Below are 27,417 nucleotides of genomic sequence, written 5' to 3'. Positions count from 1 at the left end.
GAGAAGGCAAAAATGGGTAAAAAACAGACCACTTAACTATATCCCAAAAGGACAGATTTTGAACTTGCTTTTATCTTAAAAAGCCACCAATAATAATCTAGAACTATTTACCGTGATAGCCACTTGGCCTTAATTTTAATAGTTTCTGATGTTTTTGTATTCAATTATTTTTTGTGTCTTTTACAGCATCTAAAACGAAGATATCAACATATAATAAATACTTGTTGATTAACTGATTAGGAAAAAATGCAATAAAACATTTAAGCAGAATGCTTTATTGACTTTAGGTCAGCTGGGAAGAATTTATGCTTTAAAGTATTTTACCTCATTAAAAAAAAGATAAATATATTAGAGATTTCTGACTTTCATGTTTGCTGCTCTGCACTGAGAGAATGTGCAGCTCTCTCCTGTAATATGTGCTTCGATATTACAACTCATCAATGAAAGGTGTATGTCCCAAATTTCCACTTGCTGCCATTGACTTCTGGCCAGAAACAAACTTCTTTGCAGCCTTTAAACAAACAAACAAAAAAGACAGAGTTAACAGAAATAACAATAAATGTCATCAAGTGGATAAACTTATTTATTCTGTCATTTCAAGAGTTTATGTATAGGACATTCTAAACCAGCAATTCTATAATAGCCTCTTGTGCAAATTAACTATGAGATAGATGCTGGTGTTTATTTTAATATGTGACAATGAGGTAAGGAAGCTCTGCTATTTTTCTGAAGGTTCCACCATGTGTAACTCACAAAGCAAGAGCAGTGTTCTAGAAAAGAGGGCAGCTGTTAAAATGGTGATAAAGAAAACTTAATGACATAGTCAAATAGGGCTGCATGGCTTCCTGCAGGGCTGAACTTTCTCATTTCTGTATTACATTGCCAAACTATCTGGGTCAAGCCAAACACACTGATTGTTAACTTAATAGTTAAACCTAGTATTTTTTTGTGCCAGTATTTCAAGTTCAAAGCCTGGTTGTTTAGGTTTAGTGTAATACCATGAGGCAGGTCTAGGTAGAGTGCAACCCCCACATTATCTCAGGCCTGCTTTTTTCTTAATAGAGAAGAGATGGTGTTGGAGGCAGGTGGGATGGGACTCCCATAAGGATGGTATATAAGGTGAGGACAGCCATTTGGAAGAATAAGTACTGATGAATTTAGGGGACAAGGAAAATCCAGCCAGGGTTATGATCTTGAAATAATCTCAGTACATAAGGTAGACCTGTTGGTGAAAAGATGGTTGAGACTTCTACGATGGAAGGCACACTGGCATTTTTAATGTAGAAAGGACTGGGAAAACCCACCGACTTTGAGTTGATTCTGCAGTTCATGTGCTTGGTAGGCATAGTAGGGAACATGAAGAAATATAATAGTCCTTGCCCTCAAAACAACGCAGATCTTGTAGGGAACAATAATATATAAGAGAAGAAAAAAAATAACAACAGCAAGAGCAAGAGAAATGTCTTAGGCTGAGAAGAGTAAAGAAAATCTTGAGATGCTGGATAGTGAAGGATTGGCAGGATAGTGTTTATTTCTTGAGGGTGAAGAGGAAAAATAGCAAACCTTACTATTTAGGTTGAAATCATATGAAATTGCCAACATTCAACTCTTCTTGATCTCTAAGAATTCAAAACAGTCAACCTAATGGTAATTTATTTGAATGAAGATGACAAAAACACACTTGATTTGATAAGGAAGCTCTCTGCAGATCTGATGGTAAGGAGCCCTCCTGCCTCCACACTAGGTAGACAGGCATCAAACACGAGATTAGAATACACAGCCCAAGGACACTTACGCATTCTTTTTGCAATTGAATCATTAAGGTTAAGTTCTCTGATGCTAAATCCTAAGTTTTCATTTGCTTACATTTATGACATCAGCATTAGCCACTGAATCAATCTGTTGAAGGACTGTGGATGGTGGCACATAAGAACCGGCAACTAGAGCCTGGGACCCAACTTCATCCAGGAAACCCTCAGAAGACTCCACTGACATTAGGTATCCAGCTTTTAGCTTGTTCCTGTTCAATAAAAGACAGGAATTACTTTTACAGAGCAAGGCAACTTTTAGGGGGATGGGAGGAGGCATGAACAACAAAACTTTATTTAACCGATGCGGGAACAGCATGTCTTCCCCCTTCCTGAATTCCCCAAGAAAAACACTGCTCCCTGCTCTGGAATGTAACAAATAATAAGCCTGAATGGAATAAATCTCTTCAGAGTTCCAGAAGTGGTCAGTGAAGGCTCATCCTGTGAAGTTTGGCTTCTCATCTGTGAGTCCATATGCTGCTGCAGATTTTGGCAAGACAGCTAGAGAGCTTCTTAATGTTTCCCAAGGCCTCTGGATCCAGTTGTACAACACAGATCCTCTGCAAGTCACAAGCTACTGTGGTAATAGCATGTTCTTTCTGCTGCCCACTGACACAGTGAGGAGTATCTCTTTGCTGTCAGTGATACGGCTGCCTGCCATTCACTGACATACAGATGCTCCTCAACTTATGGCGGGGCTATGTCCTGAAAGACCCATAGTAAATTGAAAATACTGTAGGTCAAAAACATATTTAATACATCTAACCTACTGAACTATCATAGTTTGGCCTAGCCTACCTTAAATGTACCCAGAGCACTTACATTAGCCTACAGTTGGGCAAAATTGTCTAACCTGAAGCCTATTTTATAATAAAGTGTTAAATATCACATGTATCGCTGGCCCAGGAAAAGATCAAAATTCAAAGTACAGTCATGTACTGTACTTTGACAAAATAATGACAATTTGGTCAATGATGGACCATATATACAATGGTGGAAGATTTATAATAGAGCTGAAAAATTCCTATTGTCTAGTGACATAACATCATAGTTCAATTATTATTTTTTAAAAAATAAATTTAGTGTAGTCCAAGTATATAGTGTTTATAATCTACAGTAATGTATAATAGTAATGTCCTAGGTCTTCACCTTCACTCACCACTCACTAACCTATCCAGAGCAATTTGCAATCCTACAATCTCTATTCATGGGAAGTGCCCTATATGGGTGTACCATTTAAAAAACTTTTATACTGTATTTTCACTGTACCTTTTCTATGTTTAGCTATGTTTAGCTACATAAATACCACTGTATTACAACTGCTTTCAGCTGTATAGTACAGTAACATGCTATACAGATTTATAGCCTATGAGCAACAGGCAATACCACATAGCCTAGGAATGTAGAAGGCTATACCATCTAGGTTTGTGTAAGTATAATCTGATGTTTGCACAATGAAGAAATCACCTAATGACGCATTTTTCAGAACATATTCCTGTTGTTATGCAAGGCATGACTATATGTTGAAATTGTGATGGCTTTGCACCACTGTAAAGTTGAAAAGATCTTAAGTTGAACCACGGTAAGTCAGAGACCATCTGTATTGTAAATCTGCTCTCTGGCTGTTAGGGTGTGCTAGCCAGGGGTCTTGAAGACTCTGTATCAAACCAGGGTGTCAGGCCTGGAGCTGGTTTTATCACAGACAACTCCAAATGGCCCACAGCAGAGGTAATAGCGTTATAATGTCTTGACCTTTTGCTTTTGCCTATTTTTGGTATGACTTGGGTTCTCTTCTTAGATAGAACACTTTTCAACACTTGTAGTTTGAAGATTCTAATGTTTATTTTCTTCTTCTTCAACTATCACTTCATTGACTTGTATTACCTTTTGTGTTTGGGCAGATTTCAGGGGTGTCTGTGTAACTTCTGCTGTTAATTCTGTGATATCCAGGTCAGCTGTTGCTGCCTCTTCCAGGGCCTGTTTGTTTTCTCCAAGGGTAAAGCAGTCAAGCCAGTTCATCTTGGGCAGCGGAGCAAGACAATTTTAAAATATGGTTCCCCAAAACTCATGGTCTTGGTAAACAGGTCTTGGTCAACTCCAAGCAGACTAACAGCTTGGAGTGCTAAAGTCCTTCATTCTATTTCTTTACTTCATCAAATATTTTATTATTTATATTACCATTTGGAAAACTGTCAGTACAAAACTATACTAAAACCGTAACAGACTGCCTTTTGATTTTGGACTAGAACTAAGAATCTAGGTAAACTATTTTATTGTTTTTAGAGACAGGGTCTCACTCTGTTGCCCAGGCTAGAGTGCAGTGGCACAATCATAGCTCATTGCAGCCTGGAACTCCTGGGCTCAAAGTGATCCTCCAGATTAGCTAGGATTACAAGTGTGTGCCACCACGTTGGCTAATTCTTAAAAAATTCTTTGTAGAGAAGGGGTTTTGCTATGTTGCCCAGACTGGGCTTGAACTCCTGGTTTCAAGTGATCCTCCTGCCTTGGCCTCCCAAAGCACTAAGATTACAGGCATGAGCCACTGTGTCCAGCCTAGGTAAAACTATTTTAATGTGAGGTTTTGATTAGTGAAATTAATTGTGGCTCCTGAAACTTTTTAAGTGATAATTTCAGGCATTTCTATTAAAGATAGATACCTACATGGGTTCTTTTTTTTTTTTTTGAGACAGAGTCTCGCTTTGATGCCCAGGCTAGAGTGAATGCCGTGGCGTTAGCCTAGCTCACAGCAACCTCAAACTCCTGGGCTCAAGCGATCCTGCTGTCTCAGCCTCCCGAGTAGCTGGGACTACAGGCATGCGCCACCATGCCCAGCTAATTTTTTCTATATATATTAGTTGGCCAATTAATTTCTTTCTATTTATAGTAGAGACGGGGTCTCGCTCTTGCCAGGCTAGTTTTGAACTCCTGACCTTGAGCAATCTGCCGGCCTTGGCCTCCCAGAGTGCTAGGATTACAGGCGTGAGCCACCGTGACCGGCACCTACATGGGTTCTTAAGGCATGGTCCACTTCACAGAATGTTGTATACTACACTGATTTTATATATATATTTCCTCCCAAACATTATCTCAGTGAAGGTGGGGCATGGTGGGGAAGAATAGCACAGGTCTTGTAAGCCTCAGAAGCTTAAATGTGGGCAACAAAAACATCAATTTGAAATAAAGGAAAACAAAACCTAATTCATAATTCTCCCACAAAGAAACTGTTATTTCTTATAAACATGGTGTTCGATAAGCATTTGAGTTATTTAAACTCCATGCAAACTATCATCCTTTGGTACTCTATAGCAAGACTTCCATTTAAATATAATTACAATTTAATGCAGCAATTTTACCACATTGTCAGCTTAATTAAAAAAGGATTTCAGGCTGGGCGCAGTGGCTCACGCCTGTAATCCTAGCACTCTGTGAGGCCGAGGCAGGAAGATCGCTCAAGGTCAGGAGTTCAAAACCAGCCTGAGCAATAGCAAGACCCCGTTTCTACTAAAAATAGAAAGAAATTACTTGGTCAACTAAAAATCTATAGGAAAAAAAATTAGCTGAGTGTGGTGGAATATGCCTGAAGTCCCAGCTACTCGGGAGGCTGAGGCAGGAGAATTGCTTGAGCCCAGGAGTTTGAGGTTGCTGTGAACTAGGCTGACGCCACGGCACTCACTCTAGCCTGGGCAACAAAGCGAGACTCTGTCTAAAAGAAAGAAAGAAGGAAGGAAGGAAGGAAGGAAGGAAGGAAGGAAGGAAGGAAGGAAGGAGGGAGGGAGGGAGGGAGGGAGGGAGGGAGGGAGGGAGGGAGGGAGGGAGGAAGAAAAAAGAATACAAAAGAAAATCAGGTATCTTATTTTTTTGGGGTGTAAATCATTCCAGAGGAAAGAAAAAAGAAACAGCCAATGGTTATTGTGGAATAGACATTCTCATATAGCAGTGGTGTGATTGTAATTGGTACAACCTTTTCAGATATGACTTTGATTCATTTGGGAATCTATACCAAGAAAGTAATATGAAATACAAATTTTTTTTTCTTCTTTAAAAAATGTATATGGAAGGAACTCTTCACAAATTTGTGTCGTCATCCTTGCATAGGGGCCATGCTAATCTCTTCTGTATCAGTCCAATTTTAATATGTGAGCCGCCAAAGTAAGCACCAAAAATGTTTTAAGCTCAAAGATATCCTTTACAGTTTATACTTTCCAACTGCAGAAAATGTACAAGTGTATTTTGACAACACAGATGAATATTGTTCAGACAAGTTTTAGTAATTTGAATAAACGGAAACATTATAACATTTAAAAATTGGTAGGGAATCAGATCATTTCTGTATTTTCATTTGTAATTTTCAAATCTCTATTAATATAATCAACATGACAGAATATAAAAGTATACAGTCAGTCCCCGACTTACAATTTTTCAACTTTATGAATGGGCTTATTAGGACACAACCCAGTCAATGAGCACTGGGACTTCAATGGTATTTCAACTATCATTTTTTGACTTTATGGTGGTTTTGGAACTCCTGACTTTGAGTGATCCACCTGACTCGGCCTCCTAGAGTGCTAGGATTATAGGTGTGAGCCACCGCGCCTGGCCTTTATGGTGGTTTTATTGGGATATTACATGCATTTTCTATTTAGGATATTTTCGACTTACGATGGATCTGTTGGGATGTAACTTTATCGTAAATTGATGAGCATCTGTATGTACAATAGTAACAATTATGTTTAAAAATTCACGGTGAAGAAAATAAGCAAAATGCCAGCCTGAGCAAGAGTGAGACCCTGTCTCTACTAAAAATAGAAAGAAATTAGCTGGACAAGTAAAAATATATAGAAAAAATTTGCTGGGTATGGTGGCGCATGCCTGTAGTTCCAACTACTTGGGAGGCTGAAGCAGGAGGATCACTTGAGCCCATGAGTTTGAGGTTGCTGTGAGCTAGGCTGATGCACTCTAGCCTGGGTAACAGAGTGACTCTGTCTCAAAAAAAAAAAAAAAAAAAAAAAAAAAAGGCAAAATGTTAACAATTATATGGATGTATTAACAATATTATGAGTGTATATCCCTTTCCCTTTTAATATTTTTCTGTACTTTTCAGTCCTTATGAGCATATATTACAATATTGTTATAACTCGAAAAATACAACTTTCAAATTAACTAAAATACGAAACACACAGTTAATACTAAAACTTACGTGGCAGCGTGCATATCTATATTGGAAAGGTTTCCTTCAGCAATTGATTTTACTTGGTTATAGGCTGCCTTGATAACCTAGGACAGATAAGTAAAAGTTAGTCATCTTTGGTCAGTGCCAGTCTCCTGCAACAATCAAATGCTCCTCTAGTGAGGCAAAAACACAAGATGGAAGGTTGGTTCCAGAGAAAAAGGAGTGTCCATTTGGAATTCTGTAGTCACTATATGTTTCTCATTCTTCCTATATTCCACAAAGCATCTGTTTGTACAGCTTATAGTTTCTAAGTAGCCATGCTTCCTCCAAAAGTGAAGTGGCAGAGGATGGCTGAAGAGGATGGATCTTCCTTTAAGGGAGAGCAAACACATGGATCTCTAATTACCTATAAAGAATAGGCACCTCTGACATTTCCCCAGACTCTCAGTGTCAAGCAATTAATACTGCTATCTCTTACTATTCACTATGAAAGTAGTGATCCATAGATAGCCAATTTGCAAGGCTTGTCCACACCTGCAATGCCAGAGGCAAGAAGGAATCAAGTTCCAGTGATTGGGTGCTGAGTAAATATTTGTCGAATAAATAAATTAATAAACCTGGCCCATGATTTTCCCCATCTCAACCCTGGCACCACTCCGAGTCTGTTACTATTCTCTCTGATCATCTTAAATTCTAAGACTGTGGCTGGGTGCGGTGCCTCACCCCTGTAATCCTAGCACTCGAGGAGGCTGAGGCAGGAGGACTGCCCAAGGTCAGAAGTTCAAGATCAAACTGAGCAAGACCGAGACCCCGTCTCTACTAAAAACAGAAAGAACTCAGCTGGACAACTAAAAATATATAGAAAAAATTAGCTGGGCATGGTGGTACATGCCTGTAGTACCAGCTACTCAGGAGGCTGAGGCAGAAGGATTGCTTAAGCCTGGAAGTTTGAGGTTGCTGTGAGCTAGGCTAACGCCACGGCGCTCTAGCCTAGGCAATAGAAGGAGACTGTCAATCAATAAATCAATTAGTTCTAGGACCTTGGTTTCCCTTTCATTTTAGCTGACCATTACCATAGCCACATCCCAGGCCTGAACATAACCTAGACTTGCCCTACCTCCGAAACCCTCAATTCCAAGACCTCCAACCTCAGTCTCTACTCATGTTATCCTTATTCTTCCACTTCGTCAAGATCTCTCGCTCCTTGATTTACCCACTTTCTTTCAATTTTTCAGGCCCTCTGGCTTCACTTCTCTATCTATCCTAGATCCATGAATTGTCCCTTTGGTCACTCTTGCCAGTGCTCCTGATTCCCTTGCTATCCCCTCATACTCCTGACCCGCCCACTTTGCAGGATTCCAACCCAGGATTAAGCCTACTACTTGCCTCCTCCATTTCTCCATTAAACTAATGAATGCTACTGAAGGCAAATTATAAAGCAGACCTGATTGTACTATGAGTTTGTCATCCCTCATTTCAAGGAGACACCTACCCTGCAGGTGATGCCCATCTTGCCCTTCATTTGTCCCAAACTTCATTACTTTCTTTAAACTTTCCTTCCTTCTCTCTCAAAATACAATTCAGTTTCCTACCTCACCAAGCATGTATTTCCTCATCTTCCTGACTTGTTCTTCTACTAACATTACGCTTTGTTTTCAAGGCTAAAATGTCCACTTATACTTTAGATCCTACTTGCTCTTGATTTTTCAGACTTGAGCCATTTATAATTTCCTAACTTCTATATCTACTCCAATTATTTCTTTTCTTTTAGTATGACTGTCTCTTCCAACTTAATCTCTCAATGTAAATTCTCCTAGAATTACCAGTCTATACCCTACAAGTCTAAGCTTCACCAGTCCATACCAACCTTTCATTTTTTACTTCTCAGTCATTCCCTAAATTTTAGCTCATTCCCACTACTCTGGTGAAAACTGATAAGATCACCACCAATGATGTACTAGTTTGTTTAAACTATGAGACCTCTTTGTGGTAACTAAAGGAATAATATTATTTCACAGTGGATCAAAATGATATTAATTATTCTCTTTCCTGGTGTCCAAATATACCAGCTTCTCTTCTTTTTCTTACTGTTTCTTGGCCATTGCCTTAGTCATTTGCTGCTTAAATGGTGGTGTTTCTCAGAACTCGAGCTTCATTTTCCTCTTCTACAATCTTTCACACATAACCCCGACTTTAGCACAATCTCTTTACTGAGGACTGCCAAATATACATCTTGGTCTTGACCTCTCCTGGGTTCTCAATTTAGATGTCTCAGAGCCAACTCAATGCCATTTGTCCAAACAAAACCAAAATACCAAGAAGGCATTTCCTTTCTCTTTCCTGGAAGCATTAGTATAAATTTTTAAATTTCCCCACAGCAGATACACTTCAGCAATATCATACTATACAGAGTTCTGATAAATCATGGCATTCAAAAATTCCATATTTTAACTTAAAATAAGTTAATGATGGGGGAAAAAACTTGTTTGCGAGAGTTGGTGAGTTTGCTACTTACATCTCCAGCAGCTGCAGCCTGGGAGATGGTGTAAATCCCGAAGAGTCCAGAATCCGAGTAACTGGCATTGAAAGCAGAAACCTGAAACATAGGGTGACTTCACTGTATGACATTCCACCAGGAAAACAGGGTACAATTTCCCTAAGGTTATCCAGACAAAGACTTGTACCTTCATAGTATAAGCAAAATAGATTAATTAATATTTCACTTAACTAGTTCAGTCAACAACTGAAGTGTACTGTATACAGGTTACCTCTTTTAGAACTGTAATGGTTTAAACTGTTTTTTCATTTAAATCTTTCTAAAAATGACTGTTCACTTTCCTTTTTGCTAGATATTTTATAACCTTTTGATGATGAAAGGTTAATGAAAACATTCATTTGCAAACATTGTTATTATGTAGACAGGGAACTTGATTGCCTAGTAGATAGAGTGTGTCACAGTGTTCATGTGGACCATTTATATAAAAATTACCTAAGTTGTTATTAAAAATATAGACTTTCAGATTCCTTCAAAAGATTTACTGACTCAGATCTCTGCAGGATACAGCCTGGGAGACTGCATTTTTAACAAGCGTTCCAGAAGTCTAATGTGAGAACCATCGGTTCAGTCCCTATAAAACGTAAGAAGAAATGTACTTCAATTACTTGAAGTTTAATCATAATTCTGAGACTATCCTATTCACATTCCAAATTTCTCAACTAGGAATTTCTATTACATTATTTCATTGGATTAGGATTAAACTCTAGCCACATAAAACCGTCAGTAGCATTCAATGGTGAAAAGTAAGCAAAAAGAAAAGAAACCAGAGCTGACAATGAACCAAAAGAAAGAAAATCTGAAGGAAATTTAAAAAGGCAGCTAAATCTAATTTAGGACTAATTTAAGATAATGGCTTTTAAACTGTGCTCCAGGGAACCCTAAGGCTCTGTACAGAAGATTCAAAAGGTTTCACATTCAAGCCTGCCTTCAAAATTCACTTTAAAGTTAAATTTTTGTGTTGTGCATTGCAGTTGGGAAATTATGAGATTAAAAAAGTTGATTTTAATTTCCACTGTTAAGAGTCAATGGCCAAAGACTTACTGAAGCCTAAATCTACATTTGCCGTGTCCTACAGCTAAAATTATGAACAATGCTCAATCCTATAACTTAGTACATTTGTTACCTTTGAAAGACATATTGAAGGTCATGTAGGATATTACATTGGGCAAACAATGCTTGCTCACTATATAATATTTTGTTGGTTGACATTTTACGTTCTCCTGATTTGAATATCATTATTTTGAAAGCATTAGCACTTTCTTCACTGTCATACAAAGGTTTCTTCTAAAGTAATATGAACTTTTGTTATGGTTAAATGTCATATTTATTTTTAAATTTAATCTCAAACTGAAGGAATGATGTCTGTAAACAATTTCTTCGTGTGTATCTTGTCCAGTTGGTTGGAAACAAAGAGTAGTGAAATTCAGGAAGTAGCCACAGGTACAGAAGGGGATGGAAAAAAAAAGACTTACTAGTTAGAATATAGGGGAATGTATAATATCTAAAACTATTTCAAAGAGAACTGAAGTATAAATTTCTTTTATTTCTAAGCATTCAATTCTTCTATTATATATTAGAATTGAAAAGACACTAAGTTTTTGATAGACCCAGTAAGGCACTAAAATCAAGCTTGGCTGTCTCTTTAATTGTTTAAAGATTTTCTATGTGTTGGCCTTAAATTTTAAAAGTGGATTAACACTAAGAGCAAATTATCAGAATTACATCATAAATACTGAGGCTTTGAAAACAAAAGGAGAAATAACAACTCCTTAGACTCACATCAAACGGCTGATGAATTCCCTTGGCAACAGCCTGGTATAGAAGGCTGGTAGTGTTACTGCCCCTCTTGACATGTGGTCCAGCACCGAGGACATGCTGAAGAACACTAAATGCATTTGCTTCTGTACTTCCTATGGCAGCACTTTCTGCTACAAGAGCAGCATGGACAAGACTGTCTCCATTCTGTTCTCGAATTTCACCTGGGGCCATATAAGGATAGGGTGAAGAAGAAAATGCCTTGCTCACCATGGGTTTCATTCTTCAGTATTCCCTACAACAAAGTATTAATCCACCAAGACTAAGCTTTTCTGTGGCCCTGTGCTTTCCCAATGCCATTCTGCCCTAATACACACACACATAATCAAACATATGCTTAATATATAACCCCCAAACCATCCAATTCTAACTGAGACTATTTGGTAGTAAATAATCAGGACTATTCCACCCTCAACATGTTCTAGGTGGGGAAACTTCCTTTTGATAAAGCAACCTAACAGAACAAAAAATGCTTACCTCCACGGTATCTGGCCTTTGCACCAGCTAAACCAAGCCCACCCCTCATATTGAGAAACTGTTCTGCAACTTGCTTGAGAACAGGATGACTCACACCTGTTTCAACAGAAACAAAAAGCTAGAGCCAGAATTTCTAAAACACCATTGTAAAATATCTGGTTTTTCCTTGCCTTAAAAATACATGATTATAAAAGTGAAACATTAGAGAAATAAACAGAAAACAAGTCTTTCCACCATATGGTATTCTCCCAGACATATTCATTTATAGTTTACTATCACTAAACTATTTACTATATACTAGTTATTATTAATCTAGAATTTTTTTCCTGTGTAGTTATTAATATCATCCTCATTTTTAAAACGGTATCATTCTATTGGTATTGTTTTTAACTTGTCTTTCACAATTTGCATCTTTCTAAGTGATTAATCTACAACAAATATTTATTGGCAATAAAGAATCACATTCTACTGATGTATCATCATTTATTTAATCAATCCCTTCTTGATGGACATTAGCATGTTTCTTATACTTGGATATTAAAACAATATTGCATTGTGCATCAAAGGACTATCAAGAGAGTGAAAGGACAACCCATGATATGGAAGAAAATATTTGCAGATCATAAATCTGAGAGGAGCTTAGTATCCCAAATACATACAACTCAACAATAAACAAACAAACCAATTGAAAAATGGGCTAAGGATTTGAACAGACATTTCTCCAAATAGTTACAGAAATGCCCCCAAAGCACAGGAAAACATGTTCAATGTCATTTGTCATTAGGAAAATGCAAATCAAAATCACCCTCTAGGATGGCCATGATCAGGCAGATAGACAAGTCCTGAATGTGGAGTAAGAATGTGGAGAAATTAAAACCTTTGTGCATTGCTGGTAGGAATGTAAAATGGTACACCTACTTTGGCAAACAGTCTGGCGGTTCCTCAAATAGTTAAACAGAGAGTTACCATATGTCCTGGCAACTTTACTCCTAGGTATATAATCAAAAGAATTGAAAATAGATGTTCTAAGAAAAACTTACACATGAATGTTTATATCCACAATAGACAAAAGGTGAAAACAACCTAAATGTCAATGAATGGACAAAGAGAATATGGGAATAGAGTATTTTTCAGCCACAAAAGGAAATGAAACAATGATACACACTATAATAATGGATGGACCACGGACCTTGAAAATATTACGCTAATTAAAAGAAGCCAGTTGTATGACTCCGTGTATATGAAAAGTCCAGAATAGTCAAATCTACAGAGACAGAAAGTGCATTATTGGATGCCAGAGGCAGAGCTTCAGAAGGTGAGAATGGGGAGTGATTGCTAATGGGTATTGGTTTTCTTTGGGATGATAAAAACGTTCTGAAATTAGACAGTGGTAATAGTTGCACAACTCCCTAAATATACTAAAAACCACAGAACTGTGTACTTTAAAAGGATGAATTTTATGGCATGTAAATTACACCTCAAGCTGTTATTTTCCTTTTTCTTTTTTCCCCCCTTTCTTTTTCTGTCTCTGCTGCTTGAATCAGAAAAGCTGTTATTTACAAAACAAACAAAAAATATTGCAAATAATATTCTCGTGCAACTATTTTGTAAACTTGATAAAGTGTTTCTGTAGGACAAATTCTTAAAAGTAAAATTGCTGGGTCTAAGACTATAAACATTTTGAATTTTAACAGATATATTCAAACAGACCTCCAAAAATGTTGTACTAGTTTATATTCCCACCAGAAATTTTGAGAGTACCTTTCTTAATTTTGGGTGGTGTCCATCTTTTAATTTTTTGTCAATCTCATGAATTAAAAATTCATGAGATTCATAAATTATTAGTGAGGCTGACTCTCTTTTAAAATAATTTAAAAAACAAACATAATTGAATACACACATATATTAATATATATACATATATATTTGCCCCATGAATTGTCTGTTCATGCCTTTTGCCTATTTTTCTATTAAGCTATATGTCTTTTTAAAAGATAGTTTGTAAAAGATCTTGGCCAAGAGAAATTCACCCTTGTCACAGGTTTTGCAAATACTGTGAAGAATTTAAAGCAAATAGTTTGCAAACTTAAATGTTGTATTCTGCTTTCCAAAACAAATGACTAGCTATTAAAATCCTATCATATACTACCTGTCTGACATAAACAGAAAACTACTTTATTCAATTCTATGCTTATATAATTACAGTTTAAGGGACTGCTATTAAGGAAGCAAACTGACATGCAGGTAATACCCAACTTACCAAGTCCAACCAAAGCCATTCTTGCACTTGTAAAATGGTTCTGAACATAGTAATGTAACTGAGAAAGCGAAAAACACTTATTAGTTTATATGGTATAAATATAAAAATCTACAGAAACATAAAAGCAGAGTTTGGTGAAAAATAAATACTCAAGCCTTAAAATTTGCTATAATGAGCTATATGGGACTAATTAGTGTTGAATTACACACAAATTGTATTAAAAGAACTAGAACTCAATTGTGGTCATGGTTGTACAACTCTGTGAATACAATGAAAACCACTGAATTGTGCACTTTAAATAGGTGGGTTGTAAGGTAGGTGAAACACATCTTATTAAAGCTGTTATTAAAAAAAAAGGAATGAAAAGAAAGAGCACACTGGCTTGAACTTGAAAAAAATGGGACTAAGTTTATGATTTTTACTATAATGTGGTTTAAGGAGAACATCAGGTTTCTTTTGTCTTTATACAGATAGTAATTAAGCACCATTAACATTCTATAACGGGGCAACAGAGTTATATTACTACATGCCTCTTGCCCACCTGCAAGATTTTCTTACTGTGAAGCCATACCAGGGTTTCCAACCCAGATGTTCATAGAATGAATGACGTAAAGAGCTTAAAACACAAAAACTGTCACTCTTTCCCATTCCTGGGACTCACCCTACAGACTGATAATAGATTTCAGTGTGAAATTTCAGAATCTTTATTTAAAACCATCTAACTACCTGTCATTTTGCTATGTCCAGTCTTTTAGCTACCTTGATGACACATCTCCCCCCCTCCCCCAAACAGATTCTGACAGAGATGATGCTTCTTCACGAACGTGCATTTGATTTCGGAAAAATTTCAAACCTCATTAGAGGCTAGTCTTATGAAAACTGTTGCCTGTTCAAGTTGGATGGTATGAGTTAGAATTTTTAAATAAAAGTGTCATATGAATAGTAGGCATTAAATTACTGATTGGTAAGTGAAAAGAGCAAGGGACATACAGTTTAGTTTTCTGTAGCAGCTAATCAGACATGAAATGAGAATAAAACCCTGAATTTCCAAGTCAAATATACTTTGAAAGTGTTGGTTAAGTCCAAATTTTTCTCTTAAAATCTTTTGATAAAATTTATTTTGGAGGCCGGGCGTGGTGGCTCATGCCTGTAATCCTAACAGTCTGGGAGGCCGAGGTGAGAGGATTGCTCAAGGTCAGGAGTTTGAAACCAGCCTGAGCCAAGAGTGAGACCCCGTCTCTACTTAAAAAATAGAAAGATATTAATTGGCTAACTAAAAATATATAGAAAAAATTAGCTGGGCATGGTGGCGCATGCCTGTAGTCCTACCTACTCAGGAGGCTGAAGCAGGAGGATCACTGGAGCCCAGGAGTTTGAGGTTGCTGTGAGCTAGCCTGATGCCATGGCACTCTAGCCCAGGCAACAGAGTGAGACTCTGTCTCGAAAAAAAAAATTTGTTTTTGGGGGTGGGAGTGGATAGTATGAGTAGGAAATTCATATTATATGCACATCTGCACTTGCAGATTTAACATTCAGTACTTCTAGTTTTGGAAACAAAGTTCTAAGACATATATGGCCATGACATATAGCAGGCAAAAGGAGGCTGGTGTGCCGCAGGTGAATGAGCTAGCACGGGGCTGATGGAAAGGGAGGTAAGGAAGTGGGCTCAGCCTTATCTGTATATTCAGAGGAACTAGAGTTTTAGTTAAAGGCCTTATGATATTTAAACATTTAAATACTGTTTAAGCCGGGCGCTGTGGCTCACGCCTGTAATCCTAGCTCTTGGGAGGCCGAGGCGGGCGGATTGCTCAAGGTCAGGAGTTCAAAACCAGCCTGAGCAAGAGCGAGACCCCGTCTCTACTATAAATAGAAAGAAATTAATTGGCCAACTGATATATATATATTAAAAAAAAAAAAAATTAGCCGGGCATGGTGGCGCATGCCTGTAGTCCCAGCTACCCGGGAGGCTGAGGCAGAAGGATCACTCGAGCCCAGGAGTTTGAGGTTGCTGTGAGCTAGGACGCCACGGCACTCACTCTAGCCTGGGCAACAAAGCGAGACTCTGTCTCAAAAAAAATAAATAAATAAATAAATAAATAAATACTGTTTAAAAAAGATACACACAGAAAAGAGCCTAGAAGAAAATATACCAGTATCAACACTAAGAGTCTTTAGATGTGAGATGTTTTCTTTTCCTTTTTTTAGGTTCAAGTGCAGCACAGAGCTTCATTTTCCTTGTCTTTATTTTCAGATTTTTCTGTAATGATCATGTCCCTTTAGTCATAAAAATTTTCTTTAGTTAAAAGATATACAAAAATAGTTCATATAGGATTTTTGTTAAAAAGCTGATGAATTGGCTGGGCGTGGTGGCTCACACCTGTAATCCTAGCACTCTGGGAGGCTGAGGTGGGAGGATTGCTTGAGCTCAAGAGTTTGAGACCAGCCTGAGCAAGAGCAAGACCCCATCTCTATTATTACATATATATATATATATATATATAAAAGCTGATGAATTAGAATTACAATAAAGGAGGACAATAAAAAAAAGAAAAAAGCTAATAAAAATAGCAAGTAAGCTGAATTTCTAAAAATTGTAAAATAGAAAAATTAGTTAATGGTAGGTGAATGTTCAATTTAATAAGAAAACAAGCACATTTTAAAATGTAATATGCTTTATCAGTACCTCCTCTGGTGTCACTTTTCCAATCCTGTAGTCAGGACAATACAAAGAATTAGCCAAGGCATTCCGGTAAGCTGCAGCATGCAAATTTTCAATGACATCTGTATGATAAGTAAAGAAGCAGTTACTGAAATATAATTTAAGTAAAGATAAGAATATTTTTAAAACCTAGAAGGCAACAAGCCTATACAAATTTAGTTACCCTCTGGTATTCAAGATTAGAGGGCTTCAAATTCTGCCAGTTGAATGAGCTAAGAAAAATGAGATTATATGGGAGTAGTTTCTATATGCTAGAGTCCACCCAAACTACTTCTTTAACTTTAATCTATCTGGTATCATCTGGAAACTACAATGGCCTGGGTTTTGGGAAGTGTTAATCTAGTTATGGTTCTGCCACCAATTTGCCATGTCACCTCAGATAAGTCATTTAATCTGAATTTTGCTTATGTCTAAGGTTTCCTTTCTAGGTAATAAGGGAGTTGTCAAAATAAGAGAAGATATGAAAGTATGAGTCTTAGGTCAAATTACTAGTTTTTATGGGTCAAATGCTGTCAAACTGGACTTACTCCTGTTTCAGGTGTTCCTATAGGTGCTTTCCCTGCTTTGCTTTCTCCTGCTTCAGTGCCTTTGCTTGAGGTATGTTTCCTTCATTTGCTCATTATCTGGGCAAACTCCCTATCCTAGGCACTATGTTAGGTGCTGGAAATACAGAGATGAGTAACATATAATGTCTACCCTCAAAATGTTAAGAGGAAAAACTGTGAAATAAAGTATTATGGTGCAATGTCAGCAGTATGTCAAAAGGGCAGCAGGTGTACAAGGGAAAGGCAGTGGGCACTGGAACAGAGTAAAAGAAGTAAAATCTGGGATAAGTCTTATAGAATGAGTAGGTGTTTCCCAGGCAAATGATTGGGGAACAGCATTTCAGGCAGAGGAAACCAGATAAAGCAAAGGCATAAAGAACAACAGTTTGATTCAAAGGGGAATCGGAATCAAAGCTGGGAGGGGAAGAGGAGTAGAACAAAGGGGTCAGATCATGAAAGGCCATATATATGTTAAGCTAAAGAGTTTGGCCTTTATCCCAAAGATGATAAGGGGGCTTTAAAGCACTTTCATGTCAGAAGTACCACTGTAATGGACTGAAGATGTAAACCTGGAGGCAGAGACATCAGCCAGGAGACTATACAGTAACTGTTCAGGCAAAAAGGATGAGGGCTTCAGCCTCACTACTATCAGTGGGAGAAGCCACTATGGACATGTAGGTCATCTTTTCTACAATTCTGTCATTCTACTTCTTTGGTAGAAGTCCTGAGTAGTAAAGATCACACTCCTCTGTGACCCAAAGTATTGTTGCAAAACATTAGCAGTATGAATCAAGCACTATGTTCCAGACACTTGCCAGCCTGTATTCCAAGGGATGCCTGTCCTGTGCCAAGCCCCTGCAGCTGGTCACCTATTTCTGGTCTACCTGCACATTTCTGCTCCCACCAGAAGTTGTATAGCTTCCAGAGAGTCAGCAGTGCTTGTTTACATATTTGTTTTGCCAGTGTACTTATCAAGATTATATAATTAAATATTACCTAAATATAAAATATGAATTAAAAAGTTCTTATTTTTTAAAAATAAAATTGCTAGGCCGGGCGCTGTGGCTCACGCCTGTAATCCTAGCTCTTGGGAGGCCGAGGCGGGCGGACTGCTCAAGGTCAGGAGTTCAAAACCAGCCTGAGCAAGAGCGAGACCCCGTCTCTACTATAAATAGAAAGAAATTAATTGGCCAACTGATATATATATATAAAAAAAATTAGCCGGGCATGGTGGCGCATGCCTGTAGTCCCAGCTACTCGGGAGGCTGAGGCAGAAGGATCGCTCGAGCCCAGGAGTTTGAGGTTGCTGTGAGCTAGGCTGACGCCATGGCACTCACTCTAGCCTGGGCAACAAAGCGAGACTCTGTCTCAAAAAAAAAAAAAAAAAATAAAAAAAAAATAAATAAAATTGCTTACTTTGGAAGCACCCGATAAAAGGGAGCTGGCTAAACAATGATAGTAATATATACCAATAAACAACAATAGCAGCAGCAACAATATACCTCTGCTGGATTTGGTGTAAACAAAATAATTACTAAAACGTTCTGGGGGGGGGGTAGGAAAAATATCTAGGATTCTAGAGTGAATTTACTTACTATCAGACATGAAAAATAATAAAAAACATAAATGTTCAGAAACAAATATTCAAAAAACCAAACAAATTTTTGGAAAACATATTTTCAAACCCATGTAGTAAAAAATGTCTACAGCAATTTTTTCTTCTACAAATTCACTGGATCAAATAGCCAGTGTCTTATTACAGAAACAACTGAATGTAATGTGAAATGTACTTACGAGCCTGTGGATTCTGAAAAGCCACAGCTTTGTCAACCTTTAGCTGAGAGTGAAGGGCTGCTACTTCCCAACGACGAAATTCTGGTGCTGTGGTGACATTGAGCAGGAACTCCATTAGAATTTCACTGTAGAATACATAAGGATAAGAATTACACGTCAACGATTTAAAACCAACATTCAAGATTCTACATAACTGTAATGGTCTCAATGGTAAACTTTAGGCCTTATGAATAATAATCTAAAATGAAAGTCAGAGGTCATAATGACACATTACAAAGACTAGAACTGCGCAGCTTAATATTTCTTTAAAAGCATACGTCCGAAACACACGTAGGTACTTACACATCACCCCTCAGGCATTCCACAGTGTAAGCCATGTTCTCTCTTGTTGCAGTCACACTGAAATGGAAATAAATTACAGTGAATTATCTGAATCAGAAGAATAAGCTTTTGTTTATTCAACCAAGTCCTTTGGAAACAGAATTTTAGAAGTATAAAAGAGTGTAAATCATAATATAACAATACCCCACATACTAATCAACTAAAATTTAAAAATATTTTTTAAAGAGTGGTAAATAATTCAACCTTAAAAACGAATGAAATCCTGTCACATTATAACACAGGTGCACCTTGAGGACATTATGCTAAGTGAAATAAGCCAGACACAAAAAGACAGAAATAGTAAGATTCCACTTACATGGGGTACCTAGAATAGTCAAATTCAGACAGAGAGAAAATAGAAAGGCAGTTGTCAGAGGCTGAGGGAAGGGGAGAATGAAGAGTCATTGTTTAATGGGGATAGAGTTTCAGGTGGCAAAGATAAAAAGTGCTGGAGATGGATAGTGGTGATAATTGCTAAATGCCACTAAACTGCACTTAAAAATGGTAAATTTTATGTTATATATATTATTTTACCCAGTTAAAAAATGGCAAATAAAGTTGGAGAGCTCTCTGCACCCTTCTGAGGCCAATTCCCTCATTCTCTCCAACTCTAGAAACAACCATAATCGTTAAGCACTACATAGTATTATTTTGCTTAAAAAATTACAGTGCATCATACCTTAAATCTTGAAACATGCTTTTTCACATAATATTTTGTTAAGTTCTGCTATGTTGATATATAGATCTAGTTCATTCCTTAACTGCTGTGTAGTAGTCCTATCATATGATTATATCGTACTTCATCCATTTCCCTAAAGGAGATTTAGATAGTTTCTAGTCTTTACAAAGATAATCTTTGTGTGTGTCGATTAAAAACTGTTCGGTTTTTAAATATTACTAGATATTCCCTGATTCTTTTCTAAGTCATTATATCAATTTATACTCCTACCAGAAGAATAAGAGATCTTCCATCATCCTTACCACTGCCAACACCTACCATATAAAAAAATCTGATGGGTGTGAAATGGTATCACACTTTTGATTACAAAAAAAGACTAGTTTCTGGCTTTCTCTTCTGAGAATAGCCTGTTCCTATCCTTTGTCCATCCATTTTCTCTGTTTTTTTCTTTCCTGATTTGTAGTTCTTTTTCCGAATAGTAATTCTTTGCATGTTATATACAGGGATATCTCGTTTTACTGTACTTCACAGATATTATATTTTTCACTTTTTTTTTTTTGGAGACAGAGTCTTGCTTTGTCACCCTGCCTAGAGTGCAGTGGCATGATCATAGCTCACCACAACCTCAAACTCCTGGGCTCAAGTGATCATCCTGCCTCAGCCTCCCAAGTAGCTGGGACTATAGACGCATGCCACCATGCCTGGCTAATTTTTTCTATTTTTAGCAAGACAGGGTCTCACTCTTGCTCAGGTTGGTCTCAAACTTCTGAGCTCAAGAGATCCTCCCACTTTGGCCTCCCAGAGTACTAGGATTACAGGCATGAGCCACTACGCCTGGCCTGAATTCTCATTTTTTAAGAGAGCCTGGGTCTTGCTGTTGCCCAGGCTAGAGTGCAATGGCATAATCATAGTTTATTGTAACCTTGAACTCCAGACCTTAAGAAAGCCTCCTGGGTCAGCCTCCAGAGTAGCTAGGACTATAGGCACAAGCTGCCATGCCTGGTTAATTTTTAAAATTTTTTTGTAGAGACGGGATCTCACTATTTTGTTCAGGGTTGTCCTAAACTCCTGGCCTTAAGTGATCCTCCCACCTTCGCCTCCAAAAGTGCTGGGATTACAGGTGTGAGCCACCCCACCTTGCCTTACTATTGCTCACTGTCAATGCACCTGGTCACCCAAGAGCTCTGATGGAAATGTACAAGGAGATGAAAGTTTTCACGCCTGCTAATACAAAGTCCATTCTGCAGCCCATAGATCAGTGAGTAACTTTTGACTTTCAAGTCTTATTATTTAACAAATACGGCTGGGTGCAGTGGCTCACGCCTGTAATCCTAGCACTCTGGGAGGCCGAGGCGGGCAGATTGCTTGAGGTCAGGAGTTCAAAACCAGCCTAAGAAAGAGTGAGACCCCCGTCTCTACTATAAATAGAAACAAATTAATTGGCCAACTAATATATATAGAAAAAATCAGCCAGGCATGGTGGTGCATGCCTGTAGTCCCAGCTACTGGGCAACAAAGCGAGACTCTGTCTCAAAAAAAAAAAAAAAAAAAAAGAAATACACTTCATAAGGGTATAGCTGGATCCGCAAAGTAACCTGAAACATTCTGGGAAGGAGTCACCATGTTCTGGATGCCTAAGAATATTAATGATTCATGGGAGGAGGTAAAAATATCAATATTAATACAAGTTTGGAAGAAGTTGATTACAACTCTCACAGATGACTTTAAGGGGTTCAAGCCTTCAGTGGAAGAAGTACAGAAGTGGTGGAAATATCAAGAGAACGAGAATTAGAAGTGGAGCCTGAAGATGTGACTGAAGTGCTATAGTCAATCTCATGATAAAACTTGAACAGATGAGGAGTTGTTTCTTTCTTTTTTTTTCCTTTGAGACAAAGTCTCACTCTGTTGCCCAGGCTAGTCTGCCATGGCGTCAGCCGAGCTCACAGCAACCTCAAACTCCTGGGCTCAAGCAATCCTTCTGTCTCAGCCTCCCAAGTAGCTGGGACTACAGGCATGCGCCACCATGCCCAGCTAATTTTTTCTACATATTTTTAGTTGGCCAATTAATTTCTTTCTATTTTTAGTAGAGATGGGGTCTCGCTCTTGCTCAGGCTGGTCTTGAACTCCTGAGCTAAAATGATCCATCCATCTCAGCCTCCCATAGTGCTAGGATTACAGGCATGAGCCACTGTGCCCGGCCTGAGGAGTTGCTTCTTATGGATGAGCAAGAAAGTAGCTTCTTGAGACGGAATCTACTCCTGGTTAAGATGCTGTGAACGTTGTTGAAATGACAACAAAGGATTTAGAATGTTACATAAACTTAGCTGATAAAGAAGCAGCAGGGTTTGGAAGGATTGACTCCAAATCTGAAAGAAGCTTTACTGTAAGTAACATGCTAGGAAACAGCATCTCACACTACAGAGAAATCTTGGGGAGTAAGTCAATGTGGCAAACTTCATCGTTGCTTTATTTTAAGAAATTGCCACAGCTAACCCAACCTTCAGCAACCACAACCCTTGTCAGCAGCCAAGCTAGTTACCCAGTTAAAAGAGACTGGGTCTCGATGTTAAACAGACCAGAATACAGTGGGATCATCATAGCTCATTGCAACCTTAAACACCTGGACTCAGAGGATTCTCCTGCCTCACCCTCTCAAGTAGCTGGGACTACAGGTATGTGACATCACACCCAGCTAATTAAAAAAATTCTTTTTGTAGAGATGGAGTCTCACTATATTGCCCAGATTAGTCTGGAACTCCTGGGATCAAGCAATCCTCCTGCCTTGGCCTCCCACAGTGCTGGGATTACAGTTGTGAGTCACTGTGCCTAGCCTGTGCTCTGTTTAAGAAATCCTTAACCATCATGATAACAGAGAAAAGTTCCCTTATAACTGAATATTTTCTAGCATTTTCATTAATTTCCCATTATTAAACACTTCTTTAACAAACCTTAATTTACCACCAACTGCTTCAATTCCACGAGTTAGCTTGAAGGATGAAGCTCCTTTTGTAGTCTTGAAAAAGAAAAGAATGATTTTCTTAGTAGTATTTCAATGTCAAGTTTACCAAACATCACACCATATAAAAATCTACTAATTACCATTAGCAGATTCAAAAGAAACTTTCCTTAATAGTGTATCCTTTTTAGTTAAGAATTATAAAACAAGGCTTGACAAAAAGCCTAAGTATAGATTTTTATATAAAACATATTTATATAAAAATTCCACTGTCAAATACAAGCTTACTAGATTCACTAGTCTATTCTGAAAGACACTTGCATATGGAAAAAACAAGCAATTTTCCTTCAATTTTTGGTACTTAAAACTTTTTTTTTTGAGACAGAGTCTCACTTTGTTGCCCAGGCTAGAGTGAGTGTCATGGTGTCAGCCTAGCTCACAGCAACCTCAAACTCCTGGGCTCAAGCAATCCTGCTGCCTCAGCCTCCCGAGTAGCTGGGACTACAGGCATGTGCCACCATGCCCGGCTAATTTTTTCTATATATATTAGTTTGGCCAATTAATTTCTTTCTATTTATAGTAGAGACGGGGCCTCACTCTTGCTCAGGCTGGTTTCAAACTCCTGACCTCAAGCAATCTGCCTGCCTCGGCCTCTCAGAGTGTTAGGATTACAGGCATGAGCCACTGTGCCCGGCCAAAACTTTCTTTTTGTTTATCGATTTCTTCTGCTCTAACACCAACAATCACATAGACATGAACTTAATGCTTCTCTGTGACAAATATCTTGTTATTTCTCATTTTATATTAGGGAACTGTACAGTGTCCCTCTGGGCCACCCTCCCCCCCCCCCAATCATGTCTAGCCAGAATCTGACTTTATCTGGAAATAAGGTCTTCGCAGATGTAAACATTTAAGATGTCATCATACTGGATTAGCATGGGCTCTACATCCAATATGACTGGTGTCCTTATAAGAGGAAAATTTGGACACAGACAGAAGAAGGCCATGTGAAAACAGAGGCTGACATTGAAGTGATGCAGCTGCAAACCAGGGAAGGACTGCAGGCAACTACCAGAAGCTAGGAACAGGCAAAGCAGGATTCTTCTCCAAAGCAAGGAGCATGGCCCTGCTGACACCTTGACTTAGACACCCTGACTTTGACTTCTAGCCTTTAGAACCGTGACAGGATAATTTCTGTTTTTTGTTTAAACCATCTGGTTTGTAGTAATTTTGTATGGCAGCTCAAGGAAATGAATATAGAGACATTGCTTTTAGTTTTTCTTTTTCCTAGTACCAAGATATAACAGCATTTCCAAACACTGAGGTAGTAAAGATACTTACCAAACTGGACGCAAGACGCAGCAAATGAGAGGTTCCTAAATTGTTGGAGTCCTCGTATCTACTGCCTGCTTTAATGAACAAACCAATTCTTGATATAGGAGCATAGTTTTCCAAAGAAGCAATCACTAAGCCATTTGGTAATTTGGTGAACTATATTTAAAATAAAAAGTGGAGACATAATTAATGTCTTTATATTACCAAGGAGAGTAAGGCATGTATGGGTTTCAGGGAGTAACTCAGTGCGACTAACCTCAAGGTCCTGAGGATGTGGAGTTGCTCCTGCAGGGGCAGCTGTGCCTTTAACTTTGGGGGCAACTTTGAGGGAATAAAATCTCTAAACACACACAAAAAAACAGGTTACACACATTTCTCACAAGAACAGTGCTTTGTATAAAGTATTGTATATTAGTGTACCCAAGTGACAGAGGATGTTCAGGAAAGAGCAACCACCAGGTTCACAGAAGGCTTTAAGCTGTGTAACTCAATATGGACTTACGACCCACCAGTTGACCCAGGTCATTCTTAAAATCCATTTCTTTGTGATTTATAGAGAATACTGTAATCTCTATGTTTTTTTTCTACTACATAAAGAATCAATGTATTTTCTGTTAGCTTTCAATTATCTTATCAAAGTTTCAAATGGTTTGTTCTAGTTCTAATGCTTTCACTTTTAAAAAAGTGTCAGACTGTTTTAGCACTACTGCTTTCCATATTTGCCCAACAAGTCTCACCTTTTTAGTTTATTTTCCAATTGAACTGACTTTATCTCCTTAATCATTTTAGCAACCTTTAAAAAAGACAAAGTACACAATTTCTTCTGTACCTCTAGTATTTCCTACTGTGTCTTCACTCTCTCATGTGCTACACTAAGATCACACAACCAAAGTCTTAACCTTTGACTAAATAAAAATTTTTATCATCTTGAGATTAACAGTAGCTTCATCCACAGCAGATTTTCAATATATAATAGGCACCTACTGGTAGGGTAAAAGGGTCCTCTTAAAAATCAAATAATGTGTCCAAAATGCACTTTATTTAGTTCTTTTTTGGCAAATGTATATTGTATATACAATGGCATAAAAGTCATTCTAATATGATTAAGGCTCATGAGGTTACTAGTGGAGATGCTCCGTAAATAAAACCAGGTGCTCCCAATTCCTATGTTGCGGGAGTTTCCCAGGGATCCCCATCAGAGGTTCTGGGAATGAATGCCTCACTCTGTGCTGGTCAGAGGCTGTTTGTTGTGCATTCAGCATCAGTGCTGTACTAAATTGGCTGCTGGTTATCGTTTACTCTTAGTATTTTTAATTATGAATTACAATTAGCTTTGCTTTATCATCATCAATTTAGTTTGCTGGGTATAGTTAACCCTACTTGTGATTTTGGACTTTGATTTTCCAAAAAGCAAATTTTAATATAAATGGGCATAGCAGATCAAATATGAATAATCCGTAGTTCCATCACCAAGTGATATTTAGGTGCTTTCAACTCAAATGTGCCTCAACATTCATACTCTGTTGTCTTACCTGTCCCATTTGAACTAGCAATTATCCTAGTAATTGCCACAGTCACTATTGTTTTAATAACAATATGTATAAGTTTATTCTCATGTAAAATAAGCACTATGACTAGAAACAAATAATTGCTTTCAAGTTTACTTCAATTTGTTTACTTTGATCCTCTTCAACTGCTATCTTTGACCTCTTTTTCCTATTGGAAAACAAAATGGAGGAAATTTTGAGGTCTTTTGCTATTCTAACTGGCTGTTAATCATTGGTTTGTCTAGATATGCCAGGAAAGGTGATACAATTACAGCCTAAATTTATATAACCCACAGTACATCTATACAGTGAAATTCCATTTCCAGGTCTGGTCTTTTGCATATCCCTCTAGCTGGGTTCCTCAACCACTGGCATTTTGGGCTGGAAAGTTCTTTGTTGTAGGGGGCTGTTTTTGTGCATTGTAGGTTGTTTAGCAGCACCCCTGGCCTCCAGATGCCAGTAGCTGATACGCAAGTTGATACAACCAAAAATGTCTCCAGACATTACTAACGGTTCCCTGGGGGGAGGCGGGGTATAGCGTCCCTCGCTGAAATTTAAAAGTGTTCCTCATTTCTCCTCTTAATAACCACCGCTCTACAGTGACAATGACACTTTAAAAGTTTTCCCCCAAGTGACAGCTTTGTTTAATTTCGGCTTGGAGGGGGATCCTTAACTAAGCAGCTTTTGAGGATGGTCCGTCTCGGAGGAACCCTCCAATGAAAAACCAAAAAAAGCACACCTTATACGGCCAGGACACCGTAATAATTAACAATGAAGTTCCAGGCACTGTGATAAGCGTAGTATCTGCATTAGCTCATTTCCTCTGCTTTATTCGTTAGACACACTGATGGTCCGTGATAAACCTAGGAGCATAGGGCGTAGCTAAGGTAAGCGTGGGGAGCTAGGTCTGCACTGGCCTCCCGTTACCCAAGTCTCACGGTCTCGTTCTCCAGCGCCTAAGTGCAGGTGTGACCTTCAGAAGTGCCTTCACGGCGCCGCTTCAACTCTGTTCTCAAGTCCTCCTCCCTCCTTTCAGGTTTTCTGGCGTTTGGTTTCTTTTGCTCACAGCACGAGCTGGGCCTCCACTGCCTGACTCAAGTCTGCAGCCCACTTGGCCTGCAGGGTTCAGCTGAAGGGCAGACCGAAGCCCGAGGCCCAGAACCCCAAACCAGGCTCCGGCTCGTATCACCTTGGTGACACACTGCTCCCCAACCCTTCCCCAAACCCGCCAGCTCTGCTTACCGAGAAGGACCCCGCTCTGGTTAGTAGCTTCATGACTCAAAACTGCTCTGACCCGTGGTCACCACAGGATTAAAGGAAAGCAAGATGGTGGCGGAGGACAGGAGTTTCCCAGCGTTCCCCGCGAACACTTTC

At 38.4% G+C, this 27,417-nt stretch overlaps 1 protein-coding gene and 1 non-coding gene across 2 annotated transcripts; both read right to left on the bottom strand.

The window, feature by feature from the left end:
* Nucleotides 1-259: 259 nt before the first annotated feature.
* UQCRC2 (ubiquinol-cytochrome c reductase core protein 2) lies at nt 260-27,417 on the bottom strand. Its single transcript, XM_012790131.3, has 14 exons — nt 27,286-27,417; nt 24,753-24,836; nt 24,503-24,652; nt 23,154-23,218; nt 19,488-19,544; nt 19,146-19,270; nt 16,771-16,868; nt 14,088-14,145; nt 11,828-11,923; nt 11,315-11,514; nt 9,494-9,574; nt 7,006-7,082; nt 1,867-2,020; nt 260-511 (listed from the first exon to the last, which is right to left on the bottom strand). The coding sequence occupies exons 1-14, from the start codon at nt 27,316-27,318 to the stop codon at nt 428-430; spliced, it is 1,362 nt and encodes a 453-aa protein (XP_012645585.2). The 5' UTR covers nt 27,319-27,417; the 3' UTR covers nt 260-427.
* LOC142862476 (U6 spliceosomal RNA) lies at nt 5,858-5,965 on the bottom strand. Its single transcript, XR_012913569.1, has one exon. It is a non-coding gene; the product is annotated as a U6 spliceosomal RNA (small nuclear RNA).

The sequence above is a fragment of the Microcebus murinus genome, chromosome 19 (assembly GCF_040939455.1).
Source record: "Microcebus murinus isolate Inina chromosome 19, M.murinus_Inina_mat1.0, whole genome shotgun sequence".
Taxonomy (NCBI): domain Eukaryota; kingdom Metazoa; phylum Chordata; class Mammalia; order Primates; family Cheirogaleidae; genus Microcebus; species Microcebus murinus.
The sequence above is the reverse complement of the archived record's forward strand: the minus strand, read 5'-3'. Positions and strand labels throughout refer to the sequence as shown.